Below are 21,939 nucleotides of genomic sequence, written 5' to 3' on the forward strand. Positions count from 1 at the left end.
TTATATATCCTATTATCCACTTATGCATTTTTATAAATTTTTTAGGAATAATAATCTATCCTATTATTCATTTATGCATTTTTATAAATTTTTTAGGATTAATAAGCTATCCTATTATTCACTTAGGCATTTTAATAATTTTTTAGGATTAATAATCTATCCTATTATTCACTAATGCATTTTTATAAATTTTTTAGGATTAATAAATTTTTGAATTATATATTTATTCATGGATTTTGATACTTGTACTTGATTTACATATGCTCTCATAATTTAAAGGATATTGTAGATTAGTTCACAGCAATAATTAATCATTTATTTGTTTGCATTAAATTTCATTTAAATTTAATTAACTTTATATTTACTTTTTACGAATAGAGAATGTTTGTTAAATTCAAATATATATGTACAAGGTATGCTTTAAATTAGTATTATATAATTTTCAAACTTTTTTGCGGAGGGAAATTTAAATAAATAAGAGCATAAATAAAACAATATATTTAAAGCATATAATAATAGAAATAAATTATAAAACAAGAATATAGATCGAATTGGAACAAAAAGCTAAGAAAGTTGCAGACAGGGTGCAAAAAGGGTATGGGATTCAAACTCACGACCCTCAAAAGTAAACATTGTTACCATCAGCTTTACCACGAGCATCACACGGATGTCGCATGCATGTTTTGGCTTACATACATCATCAAGTAAATCAATTCTTAAAACTAAATTTGTTGATCCTATTTCAGTGTGCTATCGTCTGAAAAATTCACCAGAGTTTGTTCTTCAGCTTCTAGTACATTTTTTACAAAAAACATTATCTTTTAAAGTGGCATTCCAATTGAAGTTAAACGGGCTGCTAAAAGTATATTCCATGTGCTTACAAATATATGTTAGCCAAAAAGATATATTTATAAAGGGAAATACAAATTAACCATACTTTTTAATGCAGTGGAATATTTAAAAGGCTATCAAATTTAATTTATAATTAACGTTTTTAGCTTTTACCTGTTTCAAAAGAAAAAAATAACAAATCTCTTAATCATATCTAATTTGCTATAGCAGTTTGATATAGTCAGACATTCATTTTCATTAAAGCTAAATGAGTATGCAGAACTAGGAAATAATTGTCAGGACAAATTTTGCTCTTTCATGGACTTGGAATTATAATTTTTGCCGCTGATTTTATCTGCGAACAAGTACTGTAGTTGTAGTTATCTTACATTTTATTTTATATTATCTTATCTTTTTTTTATCTAAATTCAGCTGATTGCTGTCTTTTTCAGCACGCAGATTTCTCGCTCTAATGTTAATTCAGAAATAAGTATTTTTTAGCAAAACATTCTTTCCCTAAGCGAGCGTTCATCGCTACTTCTGCCGTTATTAATTTTTGGTGACTACACCTGATTGCTCCTTTTTGACCACGTGACCACAACGCATTCGCAGACATACGAATAGAAGTTGAACATTGTTGAACTCCATTCGCACGTCATCCGTAACCGCACATCGACCGAATTGCAGATGTCAATCAAAGTGAATTCGCTCGCTGATTGGAGAAACGCATACGCACTGCAACGCATACGACCACAATTGACTTCTTCATCTCAAATAACATTACTAACAGATGCAATATCTCTGTAATTCCAGCCCTGTCTTTGAAATCCCCATTAATAAATACCTCCCCTCACTTGACAGAAGTATAGGAGTTACAAATTGGGTCAAATACTCTGAAATTCTGAATAACTCCATACAAGGTAACCCATGCATCAACAACAAAGAAGATTTAGAACACGAAGTCTCAAAATTTACCAACAGCATCAATTCTGCTTTAACCCTTTGAAGGGCACCGGTATATAATATATACCGGTTGTTAGTCAATTTTTTAACCTCCGAAAAAATGCTAATTTTTCTACACCAAAAGCTATAATCGTATGTTTCTAGTGTTTCCTTTCAATTCTAAATGGTAGCATCACCTTATGAATGCTCAATATTTTGCAGTTATGAAATTAATATACCTCTTTGCAAGGTATCATGTTGGAAGATTGATAAATTCTATTGGAGGGAAAGATAAGATTCAAAACCTGCAAATATATGACGTACACATGCTGAATCTTATAAATTTACTTCATTTTTGTCAGAAATGATAATGAATTGAAGATTATTTATACGATTTTAAAACCGGTATATAATATATACCGGCGCCCACACTGAGGGTACCACGCCAATAGATGGCAGCACCAGTCTTCTCCTTTTATACTCTGTCACATGACAGAATTTCTTTATTATTATAACAGTTTATGATGTAATAATTTTTCATGATTAATTTATAAGTCGTTTAGGATTCAGTATTATGTTCATGGAGGAATGGGGAGTTTATTGACTCTGCGCTAGGACTGAATACAAGTATATTAGTTTCATTTATTCTTTGTGTACTCAGCTCGAGTTTCATTCGTATGCGTTTAGCTAAAATTTTTATTTCAGCACTTATCTCTTTCCCAAGATTTCAAAATTGCCACCTGGGGTCAAAACTTTACACAATTGTGGGGGTTAAATGTGGCATATTAGCCCCCAAAAGACACCCGTTGCTAAGTGTTTTCCAAAATTCTAGAATGCAAGGAAAATGAAAGAGGTGATTGACAACTAATTTGTCATTCGTGAGTCACGCCTTCTTCCCTTTGTGAGGTGTGATAAGATCACACAAAGGGAAAGCTCACTTAAAATGGAAATGTACTTAAGGTCCATCTCACCCGAAGTCGCGAGCTCTCCGTCACTCTTCCTTCACAAAAACTGCTGGTTTGAAAGCATGGTTTTATTCTTTAGGGAAATTCTTTGTTAATTTCAGATGAAAGACTAGAGAACACAAGAGAAATCTGCGCTCTCGTTGATACAAATAGGTTGTTTCCGAAATAAATTCTCACAGTTGGTGAAAGGAGGAAAAATATTTCTAAGGCCCGTTTTAGATGCAAACTAAAATTTATCCAAAAGTTGAAAAGGAGCCCCTATGCAGCCAAAGGGGTTGAAAATCAGAATAAGAGCTTTGAGGTGTATCAAATAATAAAATTTTTTAACGGCGTTTCTTCCTGAACAAAAAGATACATTACAACATATATTTACAAAAAATAAAAAAGGGACCCTTACGGTCCTTGATGATCTAAAGTGTGTGTGCGTGGAGGGGGGTCGATTCTTCGTATCATAGTAGGAAGCATGGTTGTTTTTTCACATATTATCTAAAGTATAAAATACAACTTCAAAAATGCAACATACTTTCTCAGCTGAGTCGGGCGTAGTGCTTCATTTTTCAATTTTTTTTATTTTCGGCTGAGTTACATCTGCTTGTAATATTATACTAGTTCAGTTACAGCATGATACGATTTACACATGCAGTGTTATATTTGATAAATTTTTTTTATAAAATAATATAGAATTTGAATCAAGTTGAAAAGCTTTTTACCCATATTTTACATAAGTATGTTCAGCTGGGTTGCGTCATCAAAGTGCATAAAAAATATAAATTTTATTTTTAAAATTTAAAATTTCTGCCAAAATTTAAAAAAAAATTTGTCTTTAGACTTACATAACTATATTCAAGCACTCATCACTACAGACGCACATCAAAAGTACCCAAAATTAATTTTAAAAACAAAGATTAACAGTTGGCAGCTACCTGGAAAAAAATGTCCTACGGTATAAAATATACACCGGCTCTCAAAATTCAGGATTTCGCTCTAGATTTTTTTTAAGTCTCAATTTTGTATCCTTAGGGTCCATAAGTTATAGTTCATGCAAAATTTTACCACAGTTTAATTTATTTTATATACCGCCCCTCAAAGGGTTAAAGGAAGCCACCAATACTTTTTATGTGAACAAGCCTTTCCTTCCCCTGCCTGCCGATATAAGAAATAGTATTAAAGAGAAAAACGGGATCCGTAAAAGATGGCAAACCACCAGGGATCCACAACTCAAACACGAACTAAACTCTATGCAAAAAGAAATCAACAGAAGAATCAAGAACTTCAAAAACCAAAAATGGACCAATTTCCTAAATAACCTAGCTATAGAGGAGGACAATTCCCTATTTGACATTTCCCGCAAATTCAAGAAACCTTATAAACCTATTCCACCTATCCATGGACCTAGTGGAATTTCATATACAGAAGAAGATAAAGCTAAATCTTTTGCGGATTATATGGAAGATACAATCACTCTTAATCCCACTCCGTACGACAATAACCATATTGAACGGGTCAACCAGGTGGTCAATAACTTCCTTAATACCCCTGCTCCGTACAACTTCACTTTCCTGACTACCCCAACAATCGTTGCCAACACCATCAGCGTCTTACAAACGAAGAAAGCCCCAGGGCACGATGGCATCTCGACCAAAGCACTGAAACATCTTCCGATCAACTCTCTTACCTGCCTAACTAAGATAATCAACAACATTATCAAATTCGCTCATTTTCCTAACTCATGGAAGCAAGCTATAATAATTGTTTTTGCTAAACCGCAACAAAATCCAACTCTCCTACAGAACTATCGCCCTATCAGTTTACTTAGCCACCTGTCTAAAGTTACTGAGAAAATCATACTTTTCCACATCCAAAAAATTCACCCTTCCATGAATTTTCTCCCAGAAGAACAATTCAGTTTTCGTAATCATCATAGCACTTGCCACTAACTTCTTAGTTATCAACATTATCACTGAAGGCTACAACTGCAAGCTTCCGGCTGGTGCTATATTTCTCGATATCGCGAAAGCTTTTCACAGGGTATGGCATCGAGGCCTTATTTACAAACTAATTACTCTCAATTTTCCAGATCATTTTATTCGCTTAATAGCCTCTTTTCTCAGCAACAGAACATTCAGAATCAAATTCGGTACTGCTTACTCTACCACCAGAGTTATCAATGCTGGTGTCCCACAGGGGTCGGCACTTTCGCCGTACATACACAAGACATCCCTAAAGACCCTTCTGTTCATCTTGCACTCTTTGCCGATGTTACCGCCATACTTACTAAAGCCTGCACAGTTATCGCCGTAAAAAACCAACTCCAAAACTCTCTCATAAAACTGGAAAAATGGCTTACCCTTTGGAGGATTAAAATGAACACTGATAAAACTAAGGCAATAATTTTCCGTAAAGGAAACATGAAATACTATCCTCCACCCCCTGAAATATTTGACAAAGAAAGAGACTGGATTAATGAAACCAAATACCTTGGAGTCACCCTTAACCAAAAACTTACCTTCAGAACCCATTTCCGGTCCCTAGTACAAAAATTTAAAATCACCACAGCTACTATGCTCTTGGTAGAGAAAGCAATTTATCTACTACAAACAAATTAATTCTATATCGCTCCATACTGCGCCCAGATCTCCTGTATGCTGCACCGATCTGGGGACATGCAGCTAAAACCAATATTAAACAATTACAAATTCTACAAAATAAAATTCTACGAGAAATTATCAATGCTCCTTGGTATATTCCCAACATCTATATCCACAGAGACCTTCGAATCGAACTTATTCAAGAGTATATTAAACGATTAGCGGTCAACTTCTTTTATTCAGTACAAACCCAGTACTAGCCTTATTAGCACTCTCAGACACTCCCCGCGTCCCAGACAAAAACATCGTTACCCATGTGACATCCTTCCCACATAAGAGTCACAACCTTAATTGACTCATTCACGCAAAACTGACTCTGCGGTTTTACCACCCGCTGCTACACCTTATAACGACACTGAACTTGACACCCCCTTTTTTCGCCGCCTCTAGTGTGGACCTCACTCTCTTTCATCCGCCTCCAACACTCCTTTCACCCTTCTCTTTCTCCCCCACCCGATCTTTATCAGAAGCCGAGTAAAAAGATGTTTCTACATCTTGACACTCGAGAATAAAAATACTATCTGTGTGTGTGTGCAACGCATACGCAGCAGTCACGGAGACTCGGTGCTGCATTATTATACTTCGTGCTTTGCCCCTAAGCTTGATTTTTCGCTCTTCCGTGGAGAAAGACTTAGTGGGTGCAAAACAAGACGTCTGTCTTTTTGGTTTCTATTTCTTGATCTGGCAATGCTACGCTTGTTGACAATTTAAGTTAACGCGTTTGATCCTACTTCCTCGAAGTATTGTTATTTCGAGCAGTAAATTATTAATTTATCTCCTAATAATTGCTTTTTAACTTCATGAGAGCTGTTTACCATGTGGATAGTTATTAAGGGCTATAAGACTTGAATGAAATTTAACCGAAATATTCTTTTATACGATTGTTTATAGGTCAATAAATTTATTTAATAATACAGAAAAAAAAATGTTAGCTCCAGAGCGACCTAACCAGCGGTTTAATTATGTGTATAGTTGTAACATGAATTGTAATTTTAGGATTAAAATGTAAGTTTTGGTTGTTAAAAACTTTTATAGAAATTTGTATTTTCACCCTTATGTTTAGTATTAATGTATATTCGAGTTTCCTTTAATGGTATGCTACTTAATATATGACATGTGTGAAATTGGTTCTAGTGTAGAATTGGGTGCCTTTCGATTAGCGACAATTTTTTTTTTAAATTTTGGCAATGAAACCTCATTTCTGGTTACCATGATAGTTTTAACTCTGTTTTAGCTTCCTGATTTTATTTAAATGAAAATGAATTTATGTGTACATGGACAAATTCAAGGCAGTGAGCAATGCCTAGTTTGTGCAATTCTAGGATATTTTTTTAAGTGAAAACAGATCGATGTGTACATGGACACAGAGTTTGTGCAATTCTTTGACCTCTTATTTTGGTTTTGTGTAGCGACCATCAAGAAATTGTACCTTCCTGGTGCCGATCTTGGCATCAAAAAAAGAATCGCCAAAAAACAAGGGGCACCCAATTGTAAACTTTTACCTTGAAATTTGTTAAAATCAAAGTGCGTATTTCTAAATATATTTATTTTAGTTACACATTTTGAAATCACTTTTCCTGAGGTTGTATTTAGGTGGGTTTTTGTTACATATGACTGAGGTGCTACTCGTAGTTTAACAAGAAAGTATATACAGTGGTGGCCAAAATTGTGGACACTTTTGGAAATTTTTATGTTTTTGAACTTTGTATGCTTATAGAAAACGTTACGTTTCACAAAATGCAGACTTGTATATATCATTTTAAAGAGAATTTATTACTGAATTCAATACAAAACACAACATTCAGTTATTTGCAATACAAAAAAAAGTTAAACGATAATAGTTATTGATATACATTAAATAGTGATGATTGCAGTGAGTTATCAGTATTTAGTAGGGTACCCTTTATTTTTGATTACAGCTTCACATCGATGTTTCATTGAGCTGACAAGAGTTTTAAGCTCTTTTTTCATTATTACATGATGCCAGGAAACAATTGTAGCCTCAATTAGTTCCCTTTTATTTGATGGGCGCCTTATTTGGACAAGAGTTTTCAAACGGTGCCACAAATTTTCGATAGGATTGAGGTCAGGACTGTTTCCTGGTCATGACACCAATTTAATGCTTTTTGTATGAAACCACTCTTTCGATATTTTGGCCATGTGTCAAGGAGCAGAATCCCGCTGAAAAATAAATGAAGCGTTGTTGGGAAAGAGATTTCTGATGGAAGGTAGAAGTTTTGGTTCTAGAATAGTGTCAATGTATTTTCTGGAATTCAGTGTCCCATCGATTACATGAAGGTGACCAATACCATCTGCTGACATGCATGACCAAATCATAACACTAACTGGGTTCTTTACAGTTGCTTGAATGCAGTCACGATGTAACTCTGCTCCTATTCTACGTCTTACATATTTTCGCCCATCACTACCGAATAACGATATCTTAGTTTCATCACTCCATATAACTTGTGACCACTGATCATCTGTCCAATTAATGTGTTCCTTTGCCCATTGTAGTCTTTTTTTTTTTTCATTGCTGAAAATTAAGATAAGGCTTTTTTCGTGGAATTCTACCTCTCAGTCCAACATCTGTTAATCTTCTCCTGATTGTTCTTGAACTGACAGAAACACCAGCATCATTCAGATCACTTCTGATGGCCGCTGATGACATTTTTCTATCTTGGAGACATAGTCTTTTTATTCTTCTGTCATCAATAAATGTGGTGCACCTTTTTCGTCCTTCTCCTTCTTTGTTTTTTATTGAATTTGTCTCCTGATATCGTAAACAAAACTTTCGCACTCCAGATGTAGTGACTGAACCACCCACCTGTCTTGCAATTTCGGCATAGGAAAGACCACTTTCTCGTAACACAATAATATTACATCTCTTTCTAGGTGTCCAATCTACTCTTTTATTTGATGTCATTGCTTCTTGACTAAATATTAAAAATTTTTATAAAACTTCCTACTTGTAATTGCAGTGTATAAGAAACAGGTCCTCCTTCTACAGAACAAAGCAAAATAATGAATTATTTCAAGTGTAAACATGATGTCAGCTTCTACTGGCAGTTACTAACATTTGATTGGTTCTCAGAACAAGAACAGTGATTGGCCAGGAAAGCTAGACATTACAAACCACTTCATAACTGTGTTTTTTTATTTATATTAAAGTACATATAACTTTTTTGTATTGCAAATAATTGAATTTTGTGTTTTGTATTGAATTCAGTAATAAATTCTCTTTAAAATGGATATATACAAGTTTGCATTTTGCGAAACGTAACATTTTCTATAAGCATACAAAGTTCAAAAACATAAAAATTTCCAAAAGTGTCCACAATTTTGGCCACCACTGTTAAGTAATTGCAAATAAACCTTCCAGAATAAATGGAATATTGCGGGATCTCTTTTAATGTTTGAAAAGCTTAGTTCTTATAGTTATGAAGAGACAAAAATACTAATTCAGAAGACAAACAACAAAAATCAGCGTTATATTTTCAAAATTTTCACAGGACTAGTTTCGATGGTTTTACTGAACCACCATCCTCAGCTGCAAAACCACAAATGAACAAGATAGGAAATAATGATTAGATAAGATAGCCTGGACAAGAGTAAGCAAGTGGTGCCATCTGTTCGTGAAACCAGAACTGAAACATAATTTCTTTAAAGGGCAAAGGCAAAGATGGATTGGAATTAGGATCGTTAACCAGAACAGAAAGATTTTTTTGAATATGAATGCCTTTAGAAAATCCAGGGCTGTAGTGTAGAATTGTGTGCCCCTTCGATTAGCGACAAATGTTTATTTTAATTTTTGCGATAAAACCTCATTTCTGGTTAACATGATGGTTTTAACTTTGTTTTAGCTTCTTGATTTTTTTTTAAAAATGATAATAGATTGATGTGTACATGGACAAATTTAAGGCAGTGTGCAATGCCTATTTTGTGCAATTCTGTGATTTTTTTTTTTTTTTTTAAGTGAAAACAGATTGATGTGTACATGGACACACAGTTTTTGCAGTTCTTTGACTTATTTTGGTTTTGTGTAGCAGCCACCTTGAAATTGTGCCTTCCTGGCACTGATCTTGGCGTCAAAAAAAGAATCACCAAAAAACAAGGGGCACCCAATTGTAAACTTTTACCAAATCCAGTTTTCCAATGTAAGATGTTTTTTGAATAATTTTGGGAGCAGAAAAATTGAAAGTGTGATTTTGCAGTTTTGCAGCTGAGGATTGTGGTTCGGTAAAACCATCGAAACTAGTCCTGTGAAAATTTTGAAAATATAATGCTGATTTTTGTTGTTTGTCTTCTGAATTAGTATTTGTTTGGCGTGTTATAGTGTCTTAATTAGAGACAAAAATGTTAATGTATGTTTTGTGGCATAGCCAAGTAAGATGTAAGCCATTTTGAAATTGACATTAATGTTAATTTTAAGCAAGATATTCATTGAGAAAAGAAGTCAAATTTTAAGATATATTAGCAAAACTTCAGCCATAAATGTGAAGGAATAAATAGGGGCTCTTCAAACAAACTTAAGGAAGTCTTATTGTAATTATATGCAGAAATTTTGGTATCTCTGCTTTTGAGTAGATTTGCTAGAAAAATATAGAGAAAAGCAAATAAGAAAAGGAATAGTTAGTGTGAATTAATGTTTTACAAAATACGGGCTGCAGAATTTTATATATACTTATTAAATTTAATAAAATATTTGAATAAAGTAAAATAGAATACTAAAATATTTTATGCTATCAAATAAAAATGTGCGTTGTTTAAATAGGAAACATAGACTTGAATCTTAAAGGAAGTAATTTTTTTTATTAATTTTGGACACTTAAAAATTGTAAGAATAAAAAAATATACATCGGGGGCCTTTTTTGCCTCATGCACTTCTTTCACCACTGCTAAACAACCTTACCCCCTTTCCTTTGCAGAGTTGAATACATATTACAATTATTTAAATTTAGGTTATTTTTTAATGTACAGTCAAAAGTCGTTAATCCGGACTCGCCGGGACTTCAGCGATTCCGGATTATCGATTTTTCCGGATTATAGATCATCAGTTTAAATCTCGTAAGATGGCATGCAGAAATTCTAAAATTAAAAATATGAAACTGTAATTTATGAAATTAAGAACAATTATGATCTAAAGGGTATCCAAATTTACAAAAAAAAAGCTTAATATTTATTTGTTTACTTTATTAAACATTTCTTTCAGTGTAAGTTGTTTAAGTTGCTTCGTTTTTTACATGATAATAAATTCTCTTTAATTCTATAAACAGACATAATTTCTTCTTCAGTTACAAAGTTCCGCTGTTCAAGTCCCGTAATTGCTGTGCCGAGAATACCGACTAATTTGTCAATCGAAATTTTTTCGTTTTCACTAACCTCTCTGTCACCTTCTTCATGTCTTTATCCATTTTTTGCAGCAATTCCACTTTTTGTTTGATGGACATCGAAACATACTTTTGTTTTGTAGATCCTTTGGGATCTCCAGCATCGGAAATTCTATTTGACATAATCGAAAGTCTGCAAAAAATAATAAGCCGCATCCATTTCGAAGATTAAGGAACAACGCAATCATCAACATTAACTGAAATAGATAATTTTAGCTTGTACCATCCGTTATACATTAAACGCGCACGCAAAAACGTATTCTGCGCTTTCGCAGACGCATATGCACAGTCGTAAAGGTCTTACGCGCACACATAAACGCCTATGCGCATGTTTCAATGCAACGCATGCGCAGAAATTTTTTAGCTTTGAGATCCGGATTATAGATCATTCCGGATTATCTGTGTTCGAATTAACTACTTTTGACTGTATTTTGTAAATTAAAAAGTACAGAAAAAGGCTGATAAATACTAAAACTTGAATAAAAGTAGTTTAGTAAGTACTGTAGTAAAACTAAATAGCTAAATAAAAGGCTGCCTGCATTGAGTCCCTGAAGCTATGAAATTCCTCTTGGTTGAGAACCCTTGATACATATGCACGTATGGCAGTATCGTAAAATTTACATATTATGGACAAAGTGAAAAATACATATTATGTAGCTGTTAATTTTTTGTCCATAGTGTACATATATAGATCTACTCAAAAATTGTCCAAACTTTGGTAAATCTTCGGATTATGGTAACTTAACGATGTTTTGGCGACCAACCCTGCTACAGCAAACTGCTAGTTTTTTTTTTTTTTTTTGACGCCATTTTGTTTTCACGAAATAAAGGCACTTTTTTTTTTTTTTTTTTACTCAATATTTTTTCCAACAATCTGCTAGCCGAATTATGCTTATGCTAGAACTTTTATGGAACAAAAATGTTTAATCATGACGAAGATTACGTGCGAAATTGTTTCTAAGTGCTTATTAGCTAAAATCACGATCGGAATTTTCCGAAAAGTAGTGGAACAAACATGCACATAAATTTGTTTTTACAGAGAAAATTTATATATGAAACATATAAATAATTTTTCTCATAAATTAGAAAAATTTGTAGGAAAATTGTGTGAATCTTTGAAGTCGGTAAAAAAAACATGTATGAAATTACCTGATCGCTAAAAAGTATGTATACTATGCAAGCTTTTATATGTTCAGCTTCCATATACCCTTTCCAAGGATGAACATTTGTACATATAAAATAAATAAAATATGCAAGAAATTACATTAATTTTCTTTTCCCTCTAAATTATCCATTATAAAAGTCACCACAAAATAATCTGCGATTGGAACTGTGTACTTCTCAGATTATTGCTAAAGTCCTAGCTAGTAACCTTTATCGCCTTACCAAAATGTCACCAAACTACCTGTTACCGCATTCCAAAAATTAGCCCGAACTTTATTTATTTATTTTGCATGAATGTCTCTTTGTGCAATTTCTTTCACATTATCAAATGAAATGAAACTTCATCCTTTCAAAATTAGAATGAGTTTTGGAAAAGAAAAAAGTTTATTGGAACAAGATCTGGAAACTATCCAGTAGGAAAAGTACAGTTATCTCTCTTTTGCTAAAAAAGTTAGTAATAAAAAGAGATGCATACATGGATTTGTTTTTGTGATGGAAGAACCAAGATCCGCAGGCTGAGTATCTTTCTCCAAATGTTTTCTTTTAATCATTATAGCACTTCAAAATATTATCAGCGAGTTACTATTTGTTCTTCTAAAAAAACATCATGGGGGGATAATACCTTCGATTTAAAAAAAGGTCAAGTCTGAATTTTGATCTGATGAGTCATGCATTTTTCACCTTTAGGAAACCATTTCTGGTTTATTGTAGTGTTTGGACTTTTGTTTCAAACAAAGCCATATACCCATATCCCATCTTCAGTGATTATTCTTTTCTTTCAGTTAAAGCCATAAACCCATGTCTTATCTTCTGTGATTATTCCTATCATGAAATTTCTGCCCTGATTTGCACAATCTAAAACTTTCCAACAAGTTGCAGTGCAGTTGTTTTTCTAGTCTTGAATCAGCAAGTATAGAATGAATTTTATGGCAGTTCAATGCATTTCCAATTTCTCAATCAAAATAATCAGCAATTTCTCATACAGTCAATTGCCGATTTCAGAATCGTTTGATTATTTAGACATATGCTTATCAAGGCATTGTACTGAAGATGTTATTAAAAGAATAATTTGGGTTTGTTCAAATACGCTAAATAATTATTGTAAAAAAAATTAAAATATGTAACTATAAAGAAAGAAAGAAAAGAAAAAACTCTCATAAAATGGAAACTCAAACTTGTAAAAGCGTGAGTATGATGCAGAACTTATCATAATGAGGAATGTTTTGTTCCCTTGCAAAAAAAATTTCACTGTCATTTAAATTAAAATATCAGGTTTGAAATGAAATAATTAAAACAGAATGTTAGCAAAATGGTAAAAATCAGTTTTACTTTCATTTAATAATAACTTATGCAAATGAATGTTAGGTTCAATTTATTCTGAAATTTATATCTGTAGGAAATCTGAAATTGTATGCATATATTTCATGATGTCATTTCATTGGAAAAATTTCATCTGTTTTTTTCAGCAGCTTATAAGGCAAATTCTCTCAATTATATGCTAAGAGAAAATTACAGATTAGAATTTAGTAGTTATCTAGAATGATAATCAGTAAAGAGAAAAATTAGAATTTGTATTTATCCAACAACTTTCATTTCGTTTACTTTTCCATATAATTAAAAAACAAAGAAATATTCCTGTCTCCTTGGAATAATATTTAAGATTTAGGTTTAAAAATATCATTATGAATTTAATTATGAATAATAAATCATAAACGGTGAGTGAAACAAATAGGAAATAAGCAGGACCGGGAAAAATATATTTATGGGTGCCCCTTGGGGAAAATTGGCGATTTTTGGCAGTACATGGTTACCAACATTGTGCAATTCTTTGACTTGTTATTTTGGCTTTGCGCCAAAAATCGCCTCTACACAAAGCCAAATAACAAGTCAAAGAATTGCACAAACTTGGTATCCATGTACACATCGACCTATTTTCTCTTATTGATTGTGCAAGTTTTAAGGTATGGTCCAGTCAAATTTGTCATTTTGATCCAGTTTCTTATTAAAAATTAAAAGATGTCAAATGTCATTGTTTTCAACATTGACCATCACAAAATCAATGTACAGATCTCGGCTTACAGATAAACATCTTGATGATGGCTTAGCAGAAATAATATCATACTCTCCTAATTATGAAGCAAGGGCCTATGAAATGCCATGCCAAATATCCCATTGACTTTTAAGTTACACTTTTATAAAGAATTTTTATACCATTGAAATCTAAACTAAGGATTTTGTAATCTTTTGTTTATACTATTCTGTAATTATTTATTTTTGTATAAGAATACAGTCAGTAATTTTTATATCTTAAAATTATATTTTTTGAATGATTTTTTCTTTTGTGCATATATATAATACAGTATGCCAGATTCGGACTTGTCGGGACTTCCGCAATTCCGGATTTGGGATTTTTTTGGATATTAGATCACCAGTTTAAATCTAGTAAGATGGCATATAGAAATAATGAAATAAAAAATATGATATCGTGATTTATGAAATAATGAAGCATTTATGATCTAAAGGGTATCAAAATTTATGAAGAAAGCTTAATATTAATTTTTTTTTACTTTATTAAACATTTCTTTCAAGTTGTTTAAGTTGCTTCGTTTTTTGTGCTAATACTTTCTCTTTAATTCTATAGAGAGACATAATTTCTTATTCAGTTACAAAGTTCCATAGTTGAAGTCCTGTAATTGCTGTGTCTAGAATTCAGACTAACTTGTCCATCAAAATTTTTTCTTCTCTCTGTCACTCTGTCTGTAGTGGTATTTTCTGGGTTTAAAATCATACTACAGATTTTGCCATCTGATAACTGACTGATGATTGACGAGCATTGTCATCACAATGAAAAACTTCTTTTATAGCTTCTTTATTTATTACCGCTTCTCCACATTTCTTTATAAAATCCGCTCATTGGAAAATTTCACCTTTGGTTTGCGATGTCTGAAAACCTTCAGATTCGCGGCTATCATCATAAAATTTAGCTATCATTCACTGTACATATTTTGCTATGTATTATGAGATTGGCAACTAAAGACAAGTTATTCCGCTAAATTTTATCTTGCTTCTATCGTGCACTGAGACAATTAAGCCTGAATTGTATTAGTTATTTATTATACTTACAGCTATTTTTTGCACATGCTTAAGGCTTATCTGAGTTCTGAATAAATAAATTCCCAGATATTAAGGCTTATTGAGGGCCAGTGCCTGTTGCAGTCTCTGTGGCTCCTAAATTCTGCTACCAAGTGCCTCTCTTTCTCTTTCCTAAATTCTGCTGCCCAGTGCAGCCATATGAACTCTGGCGCTAGTTCTGGGTTCATCTGAATAACAAATCAGTTATTCTTAATTCAAATAGCACTAAATGTAATCTTTTGGCTTATGACCATCATTAACAAAATCTACTTGTAGCATATGAAAAGAAATTTTCGTTAAATTTTTCCTGTCAACATTTCTTAGCGCACTTAACTTAAATCTATAATCATCGCCAAGCGTAATGTCAACATAAAAAGTTACGATGCTGTTTCTCAGTTACTAATATAAATATAATAAATAATGATTTGCCTGCTGCTTGGCATCAGGGATATAAAATATTAGTAGGTGTAAAATCAATGATGTATCTGTAGAATGTTTCGGTTTGAGATGTATGACCGGCAGCTATGGAGCCAAATTATTGATCATACAAATTTATGCTAAAATGATTGTTTCTTTAATAACGAGATATTTTATTTAGTGCCGAAGTGAAATTAAGAATCGGGGCTCTCCACATGTTTTATTATGTGCAGGGGTAGGGATTAAATGGGCATGTGTACAGCACCTGCACAAACACACAAAAATATAATGAAATAATAAAAAAAAGTTGATAGTGGCCTTTGAGGTTTGAATTCTAGATCATTCCGAATATTGGACGTCCAGATCTCGGACTTTGTTCTGTATTAACTGTTTCAATTCACAAATTTACCTTCAAAGAATATATATGCCTGCCATTCCCACTGAAATTCTAGAATGTGCTTCAAGGGGCAAAAATGTAGTGATTCCTAATGTAGTCTTTATTTCACATTACGGAGGTAGGACACATGTTAAATCAGTAATGATGACTTTTCTGTTAATTAGTAACAAAATGACACATTCTCAAGAAATGGTTTAATGACAACAAATTTCAGAGTGATAAAGGTATCAAAACAATGGCTTGATGTAGAAGGCATCACACTTTAAAAGGCTGGCTCTGCAAAAGATAATTTTCATGGTAAGACAAATACATCTTATTGGTCTTCTTGGTTATGGAAAAGTAAAGAAACCATCATAGAATGCAATATACAGTGTAGCATTTCCAAAGCAAAAGCATTTCCTTTTGAGGTAATATCCCTGTGCATTTATTTATGGCATGGTTCCCAAAGTTTTTACTTATTTTGTACATGACTGATATGAGAAAAATTTATTGAATAATTGATCTCTATCTTCAAGATTTTGTTGCTCCTTCAAAATGTAAAATTTTATGTGTGAACATTTTCCAATAAATGAAATAGTATGTTTACCTGAAATATCAAATTGTCTAACACCTTTTTCTGTTGCTTATAATACCGAATCATACAGAATCTTTAATTGAAAATTTTTGTAACTGTTGATAATGTAATGATTAAGTTACTTGCATATTTTATTCTTTTTTAATTGTCTTGCAGCAAACAGTGGATTTTTCACTGTGATGAACTTGTCTGATAAAAATTTGAAGCTTTTTCCTGAAAGAATTTTAAAATCTTTTCACATATGACAAACTGAAAGATGAACCCTATTTTACAAGTTCTGTAATAGAGTTTTGTTTTTTAATTAATCTTAATGGATTAATTTTTTATTTTTGTATTAGTGGAACCCTTGAAGGTAAACTACCAAAACCTAGTTACAAATCTCTAATCAATGATCCTATTTTAAAATATTCTGGAATGTTTGAAGAAAAATGCTCTGATCTTCATGTAACCTGCCAAGTATATGCAGATAACAAGCCTCTAGCATTCCCTATTCAAACATCATACAAAGCTTTCACTACTAGGTGGAAGTAAGTATTATATTTATTATTTAAATCTCTTTCATTCATTCATAAATTATAACATTTTTATAGCAGTTTGTAATAATTGTGTTTAGCTATGTAAAATGAAGACTTGAAACTTGAAATTCTTCCATTCTCAAAACAGCGTCAGAAAAAAATTAATACTCTTAAATTTATCTGCACAGTCATTCCTAGTAACTGATAAAATGTATGATAAAACTGGGATAACCTTTGGTTAACAGTCTACCAGTCATAATCAGGCAACACAGGGCTAAACATGTTTATTCCGTTTCACATGTAGTTATGTAATGGCATCTATGCAAATGAGGAGGAAGTATGAACACTGATCTAGTAAATTTCCCTTCTATGTTATAACAGCCTTGGGCAGAAAGGAAACTAGTGCATTTCAGTATTGATGAGAAACAGATGGTTACAAATAAACAACTCTCATTTCTCACAGAGGCTCTGTATCATAGTGGCATTTTCCCTTCAACATTTTTAGTTGCTTGATGTACTTTAAAATGAATGAAAGAAAGAAAGCATTCAGTATGGATTATATAATTTGGAATTTCTAAATAATAAAGAGTCACCATTAAATTCTTCCAAGAAAAATGTATCACCCACACTAAAAGGCTATGTTCGTAAAACCATAAAATTATATTTTACTACAGCTGGAGTGCCAAAATGCTGCACTGAAAGATCATATTATAGAAAGAACGATTTATAGAGCAAATGTTGATTTGATGGATTGTGCATTTTTTTATAACTACAAACCTTTTTTTTAATACTACTATATTCTTTTTCTGGTTTCAAGAGCTCATGTAAGGACAGAGGTTCTCAATCAGGGGTATTTCATAATTTCTGGGAGGGAGGAATGTGGTTAGCCTTTTATTTAGGTGTTAAGTATTAGTTTATGAATATAAAAAACTACTTTATTCAAGTTTAAGTATTTAACAATGTTTTTTTATACTTTTTGTTGTCTAATTTATAAAACACATTAAAAGTAATCTAAATATTTATATGTGTATATATGTAATTTTCAAGTTTTGGAAAGGAAGGGGAATGATCTTCCAGCAATAATGCAATGGAACAAGTGAAAACCACTGTGTTAGAAGAATTCTTTCAAGTGCATCTAGTATCAAATCTCTATATGATCGTCAGTTGGAATGACTGCATGCTTTCTTATTTAGGAATTTCTGTATTTTTGTACTTACTCTGGATTTAATAAAATATCCATTCCTTCCATGAAGATATATATCTGCTATGTCTGATTAGAACTTTGCACCAGTATTTATATTTGGTGCCAAATGGCAGCCTGCTAATTCTGAGTACTCAATTAAACATGAAAATCTAGTCATTTATAATTATCCTTATGGTTATAAACAGTGTTTATTCATGACTTAAAACAACTTTCGAGTTAGAAAGTACAGTAGGATTTTGATAATCCCCGAATGTCTGTAATCTCTGCATGCTTTCAGAGGTAAACAAACAAAAATTAAGTATGTGGGAAAGTTTACTGACAAGTTTTATTATAGACCCATGTAAATAAATTTTTTAACAAAATTATACTATATTAATCACAATTTTTTGTAGAAAAAAAGAATTAATTTTATTAATGAAGTTTATTTTTTTCTGCATAAATAGTACTGCTTTTGTTTTTTGTTATTATTACTACGTATGGACTAGTTCCTCTGCAATTATATCATTTTTAATAAATATTTACATTTGTATATGTATTTTGCAGTCTTTTAAAATTAATTTTAAATGTGTATGGTAAATGTAGATAATTTTTTTGTCCTCCTCTTTTTCAGATCCCATTTTAAAGTTTAAATGCATTACAGCTAAGCATCCTCATAACTGGTTTGTTTACAAGTTTTGTTAAAAGAATAGAGAGAGGGATGCTTAATATTATTTGCAGATATTCTCTTGACATACAGAATAGAAAAATTGAAATGGGGACTGAAGAAGAGAGAACTTTTAAAAATAAATCTTAAATTTCAGTTATATCACTTATAATTAGTAATAGCACATATGTGCCAAACGTAATTATGGGAATAGCATAAGGAGTCATTTGAGGGAAAATATTATTGACAGAGTATTTGAAAACAGTGTTTTTAAAATAAATAAAAAACAGTTTTATTTATTTTTGCTTTAAGAGCACAAAAATTATTTTGAAAGAAATTTTTATTGTGTGTATGAAGTTTTTATTTATTTATTATTATATTTTTTCTTTATGTTTCATGCCATTAAAATTTAGATATCCTCCGCCCGAGTTTCTTGGGGAAAAAATTGTTTGTAAATGGTGTGGAATTTAAAGTTACTTTGCAGACTTTCAGACCTTTGCTATCTCCTGCAAAAGCCAGAGAATTGTTTTGTTTTTCCAAAAATAGAGATTTAGATTTTCCTGAACTTTTAAGAGAAGAAAATGCTTTAGACTGGATGACTTCTGTTACATGTTAGATGAGGCTTCTGTTACATCACAACTGACTGATGATGAATTTCTTTCAGTATATTAAACATAGTTGATAAAAATTTGGATACTCAGCCTGATAATGAGAAAGCAAAAATTACTTTGGGTGAGGATTTAGCATTAGGCTAACAGTACCTAAACATTCTTGAAACACAAAGTTTTGAGATGTATCAGGAAATGTGTACACTTCAAGAAAAAGTAATGGGGGGGGGACTTAGTGTTAAAAAAATAGACACAAAGTTCCAGAAGTATAAAAGTAATCATTTGTAACACTAATATTCATATGTAATTATATTTAAAAATATAGTGATTTTTTAATAAAGAATTCTAAGTATATAAGCTTGTTTTAGCTACTTTCGTGCAAATAATCTAAATGTAATATAAAAATTAGAAAGGTAAAATTGTAATCAGTGCTCAGAAAAACATGACCTGTAATCATCTAATCTGCAAACCCTTGGTCTCGAAGTGTTATGATTGATCAAATTCTTTATATTTGATGTTTGAATATCAGTGATATATTATTGCCGTATTTGATGGCATATAAGACGCACCCTTATTTAGAAGGCGACACACAAGAAAAAAAGTTTGAATAGTCTGCACGAAAGTACGGTACCATAATAACTTAAAATGTGGTTTCTTTTAGTTCTCACGTTTCGTAAACGCCAAATAAACAATCATTGAATGCAATTACCAAACATATTTTTATTAAGGAAAATTAAGAAATGACAAGCTATTTTGAACATGATATTTTCTGTGTGATAGTTGTTTTTGTGCGCATTGATAAGCCTTACCTTTTCGTGAACCTGCAGCACCAGCCCTCAGACCCTGAAAAGTTCTGATTCCCATGTTTTTCTTCAAATCCTTTGGCCTCATTGATTATCATTTTGGTTGAAACACTTATCCCAGATTTCCTCTTATCTATCACCCAAATTTTTACGGCATTCAGGCCAAGATGGCCAAGATGTTCAGGCCAAGATGGAACTGGGCATTGAAGGTTATGTTTTTGTTTTTTAGCAGCCTGCAGTCGCAAAGAACGTATCATTTTTTTGGTAGGTGGTGGACTGAAATGCCTTGCTGCTGCTCTGTTTCCATGCTCTTTGGCATGGTTTAACACTCCTAGTTTATACTGAATTGTATAGCTTAATCTCTTGCTTCATGTACTCATATTTTCCAGGGTATTTTTTTAAAACAAATAGTTTTAAGCACTGATACTGACACGTTTATACAGTAGTACTGATACTGACATGTTTACAGAGTAGCACCTATACCGACACCTATACCGGCTGAGTCAAAGAAAGATTATGTAAAGAAGGAAAGGCTTCATAGACGTAATGTGACCGTCAAACCTGTTCAAACTTTGACATCAGGTTCGAGTTTTGATGCTTTTTGGTGACAGATATTTCACGCATGCGCAAAATAATTATGGCAGATGTCGAAAAAGTTATGTGTGTCTAGACCTTTATCCGGGCTAAAAATAGCATTTAGTATTGAAAGTTAACCCGTGTCCTTCACGTAAAAGACGCAGGTAACTTTTTTTGGACTAAATTTAGGGAAAAAAGTGCGTCTTATATGCCATCAAATATGGTAACAAGTTTTAACATCAGAATTAATGTGGAAGAAATTTCACCATCATTTAACAATAATTTTTAGCCATTTCTAAAATGATATATCACTGCCTATTTGTCTTTGGCATAATCAGTTTACTTCATGAAAAGATTGTACACGTAACCTTAAGTTTTCTGAATTTAAAGTAAAGCATATTTTTCTTTTATAAAATTATCTTATTTGGATGGGCATGATATCAATGATATATATTAATTGCCACTGTGGAGTAAGAAAATAGTTTTTTCAGCTTAATGACTGCAGTGGATTACATAGAAAAGTGGAAAGGCAAAGGACATGTGTATATGTATATGTATATATAGCGAAATGAAATGGTGTCCAAATAGCTACAGAGCTGCAAGCTAACTGTGAATTTATCCAATATGACAGTCTGTTAAGAGAAAGGTTGTGGTTGAAGTTAGAAAAGTTTCAGTTCCCGTGAGTTCAAGATTCAAAAAAGCTATGTTGTCAACATTATGCAAGTGGGATAGATTAATTTAGAAATAACATAATTCATAGGAGTTATTATGATTTTTAGAATAGAGAGGGAGAGTTAAGGGGTTGCTATTAATTTAAATTATTATTTTAATTTACATATTTTTTATCTTACATATTCCCCCCCCCCCTTCCAAAGAGGAAACGGCTTGCCAAGAAAAAAGCCTAGGTGTGTTAGACAAGAGAAAGTTTTTTTTACAGTATTTACAGTGTGTAAAACATGAGTAGGCATTAAGGACACAGCTTGTAGGTTTCACTATTCCCCATCATTATTCATGAGTTTTTCTTTCATATGCAAATTAGAAAATACTTGAAAATCTAATTTAAAATATTACTACAAAATATAATTTCTAAAAAAGTGAATGACAATAAATTGACAAAAACATAATTTTGA

General features: G+C 32.1%; 1 protein-coding gene across 1 annotated transcript in view; it reads left to right on the plus strand.

Annotated features, from left to right (window-relative positions):
- The first annotated feature begins 6,070 nt into the window (after positions 1-6,070).
- Pi3K59F (phosphatidylinositol 3-kinase 59F) overlaps positions 6,071-21,939 on the plus strand; it is a 122,624-nt gene continuing 106,755 nt past the window's right edge. The window contains exons 1-2 of the mRNA XM_035357992.2: positions 6,071-6,391; positions 16,799-16,987. Coding sequence (XP_035213883.2) covers positions 6,312-6,391; positions 16,799-16,987 — 269 coding nt within the window. The 5' untranslated portion in view covers positions 6,071-6,311. The remainder of the gene's footprint in view (positions 6,392-16,798; positions 16,988-21,939) is intronic.

The sequence above is a fragment of the Stegodyphus dumicola genome, chromosome 2, assembly GCF_044657685.1.
Source record: "Stegodyphus dumicola isolate Sdum_Otavi_A_Nest chromosome 2, ASM4465768v1".
NCBI classification, from domain to species: domain Eukaryota; kingdom Metazoa; phylum Arthropoda; class Arachnida; order Araneae; family Eresidae; genus Stegodyphus; species Stegodyphus dumicola.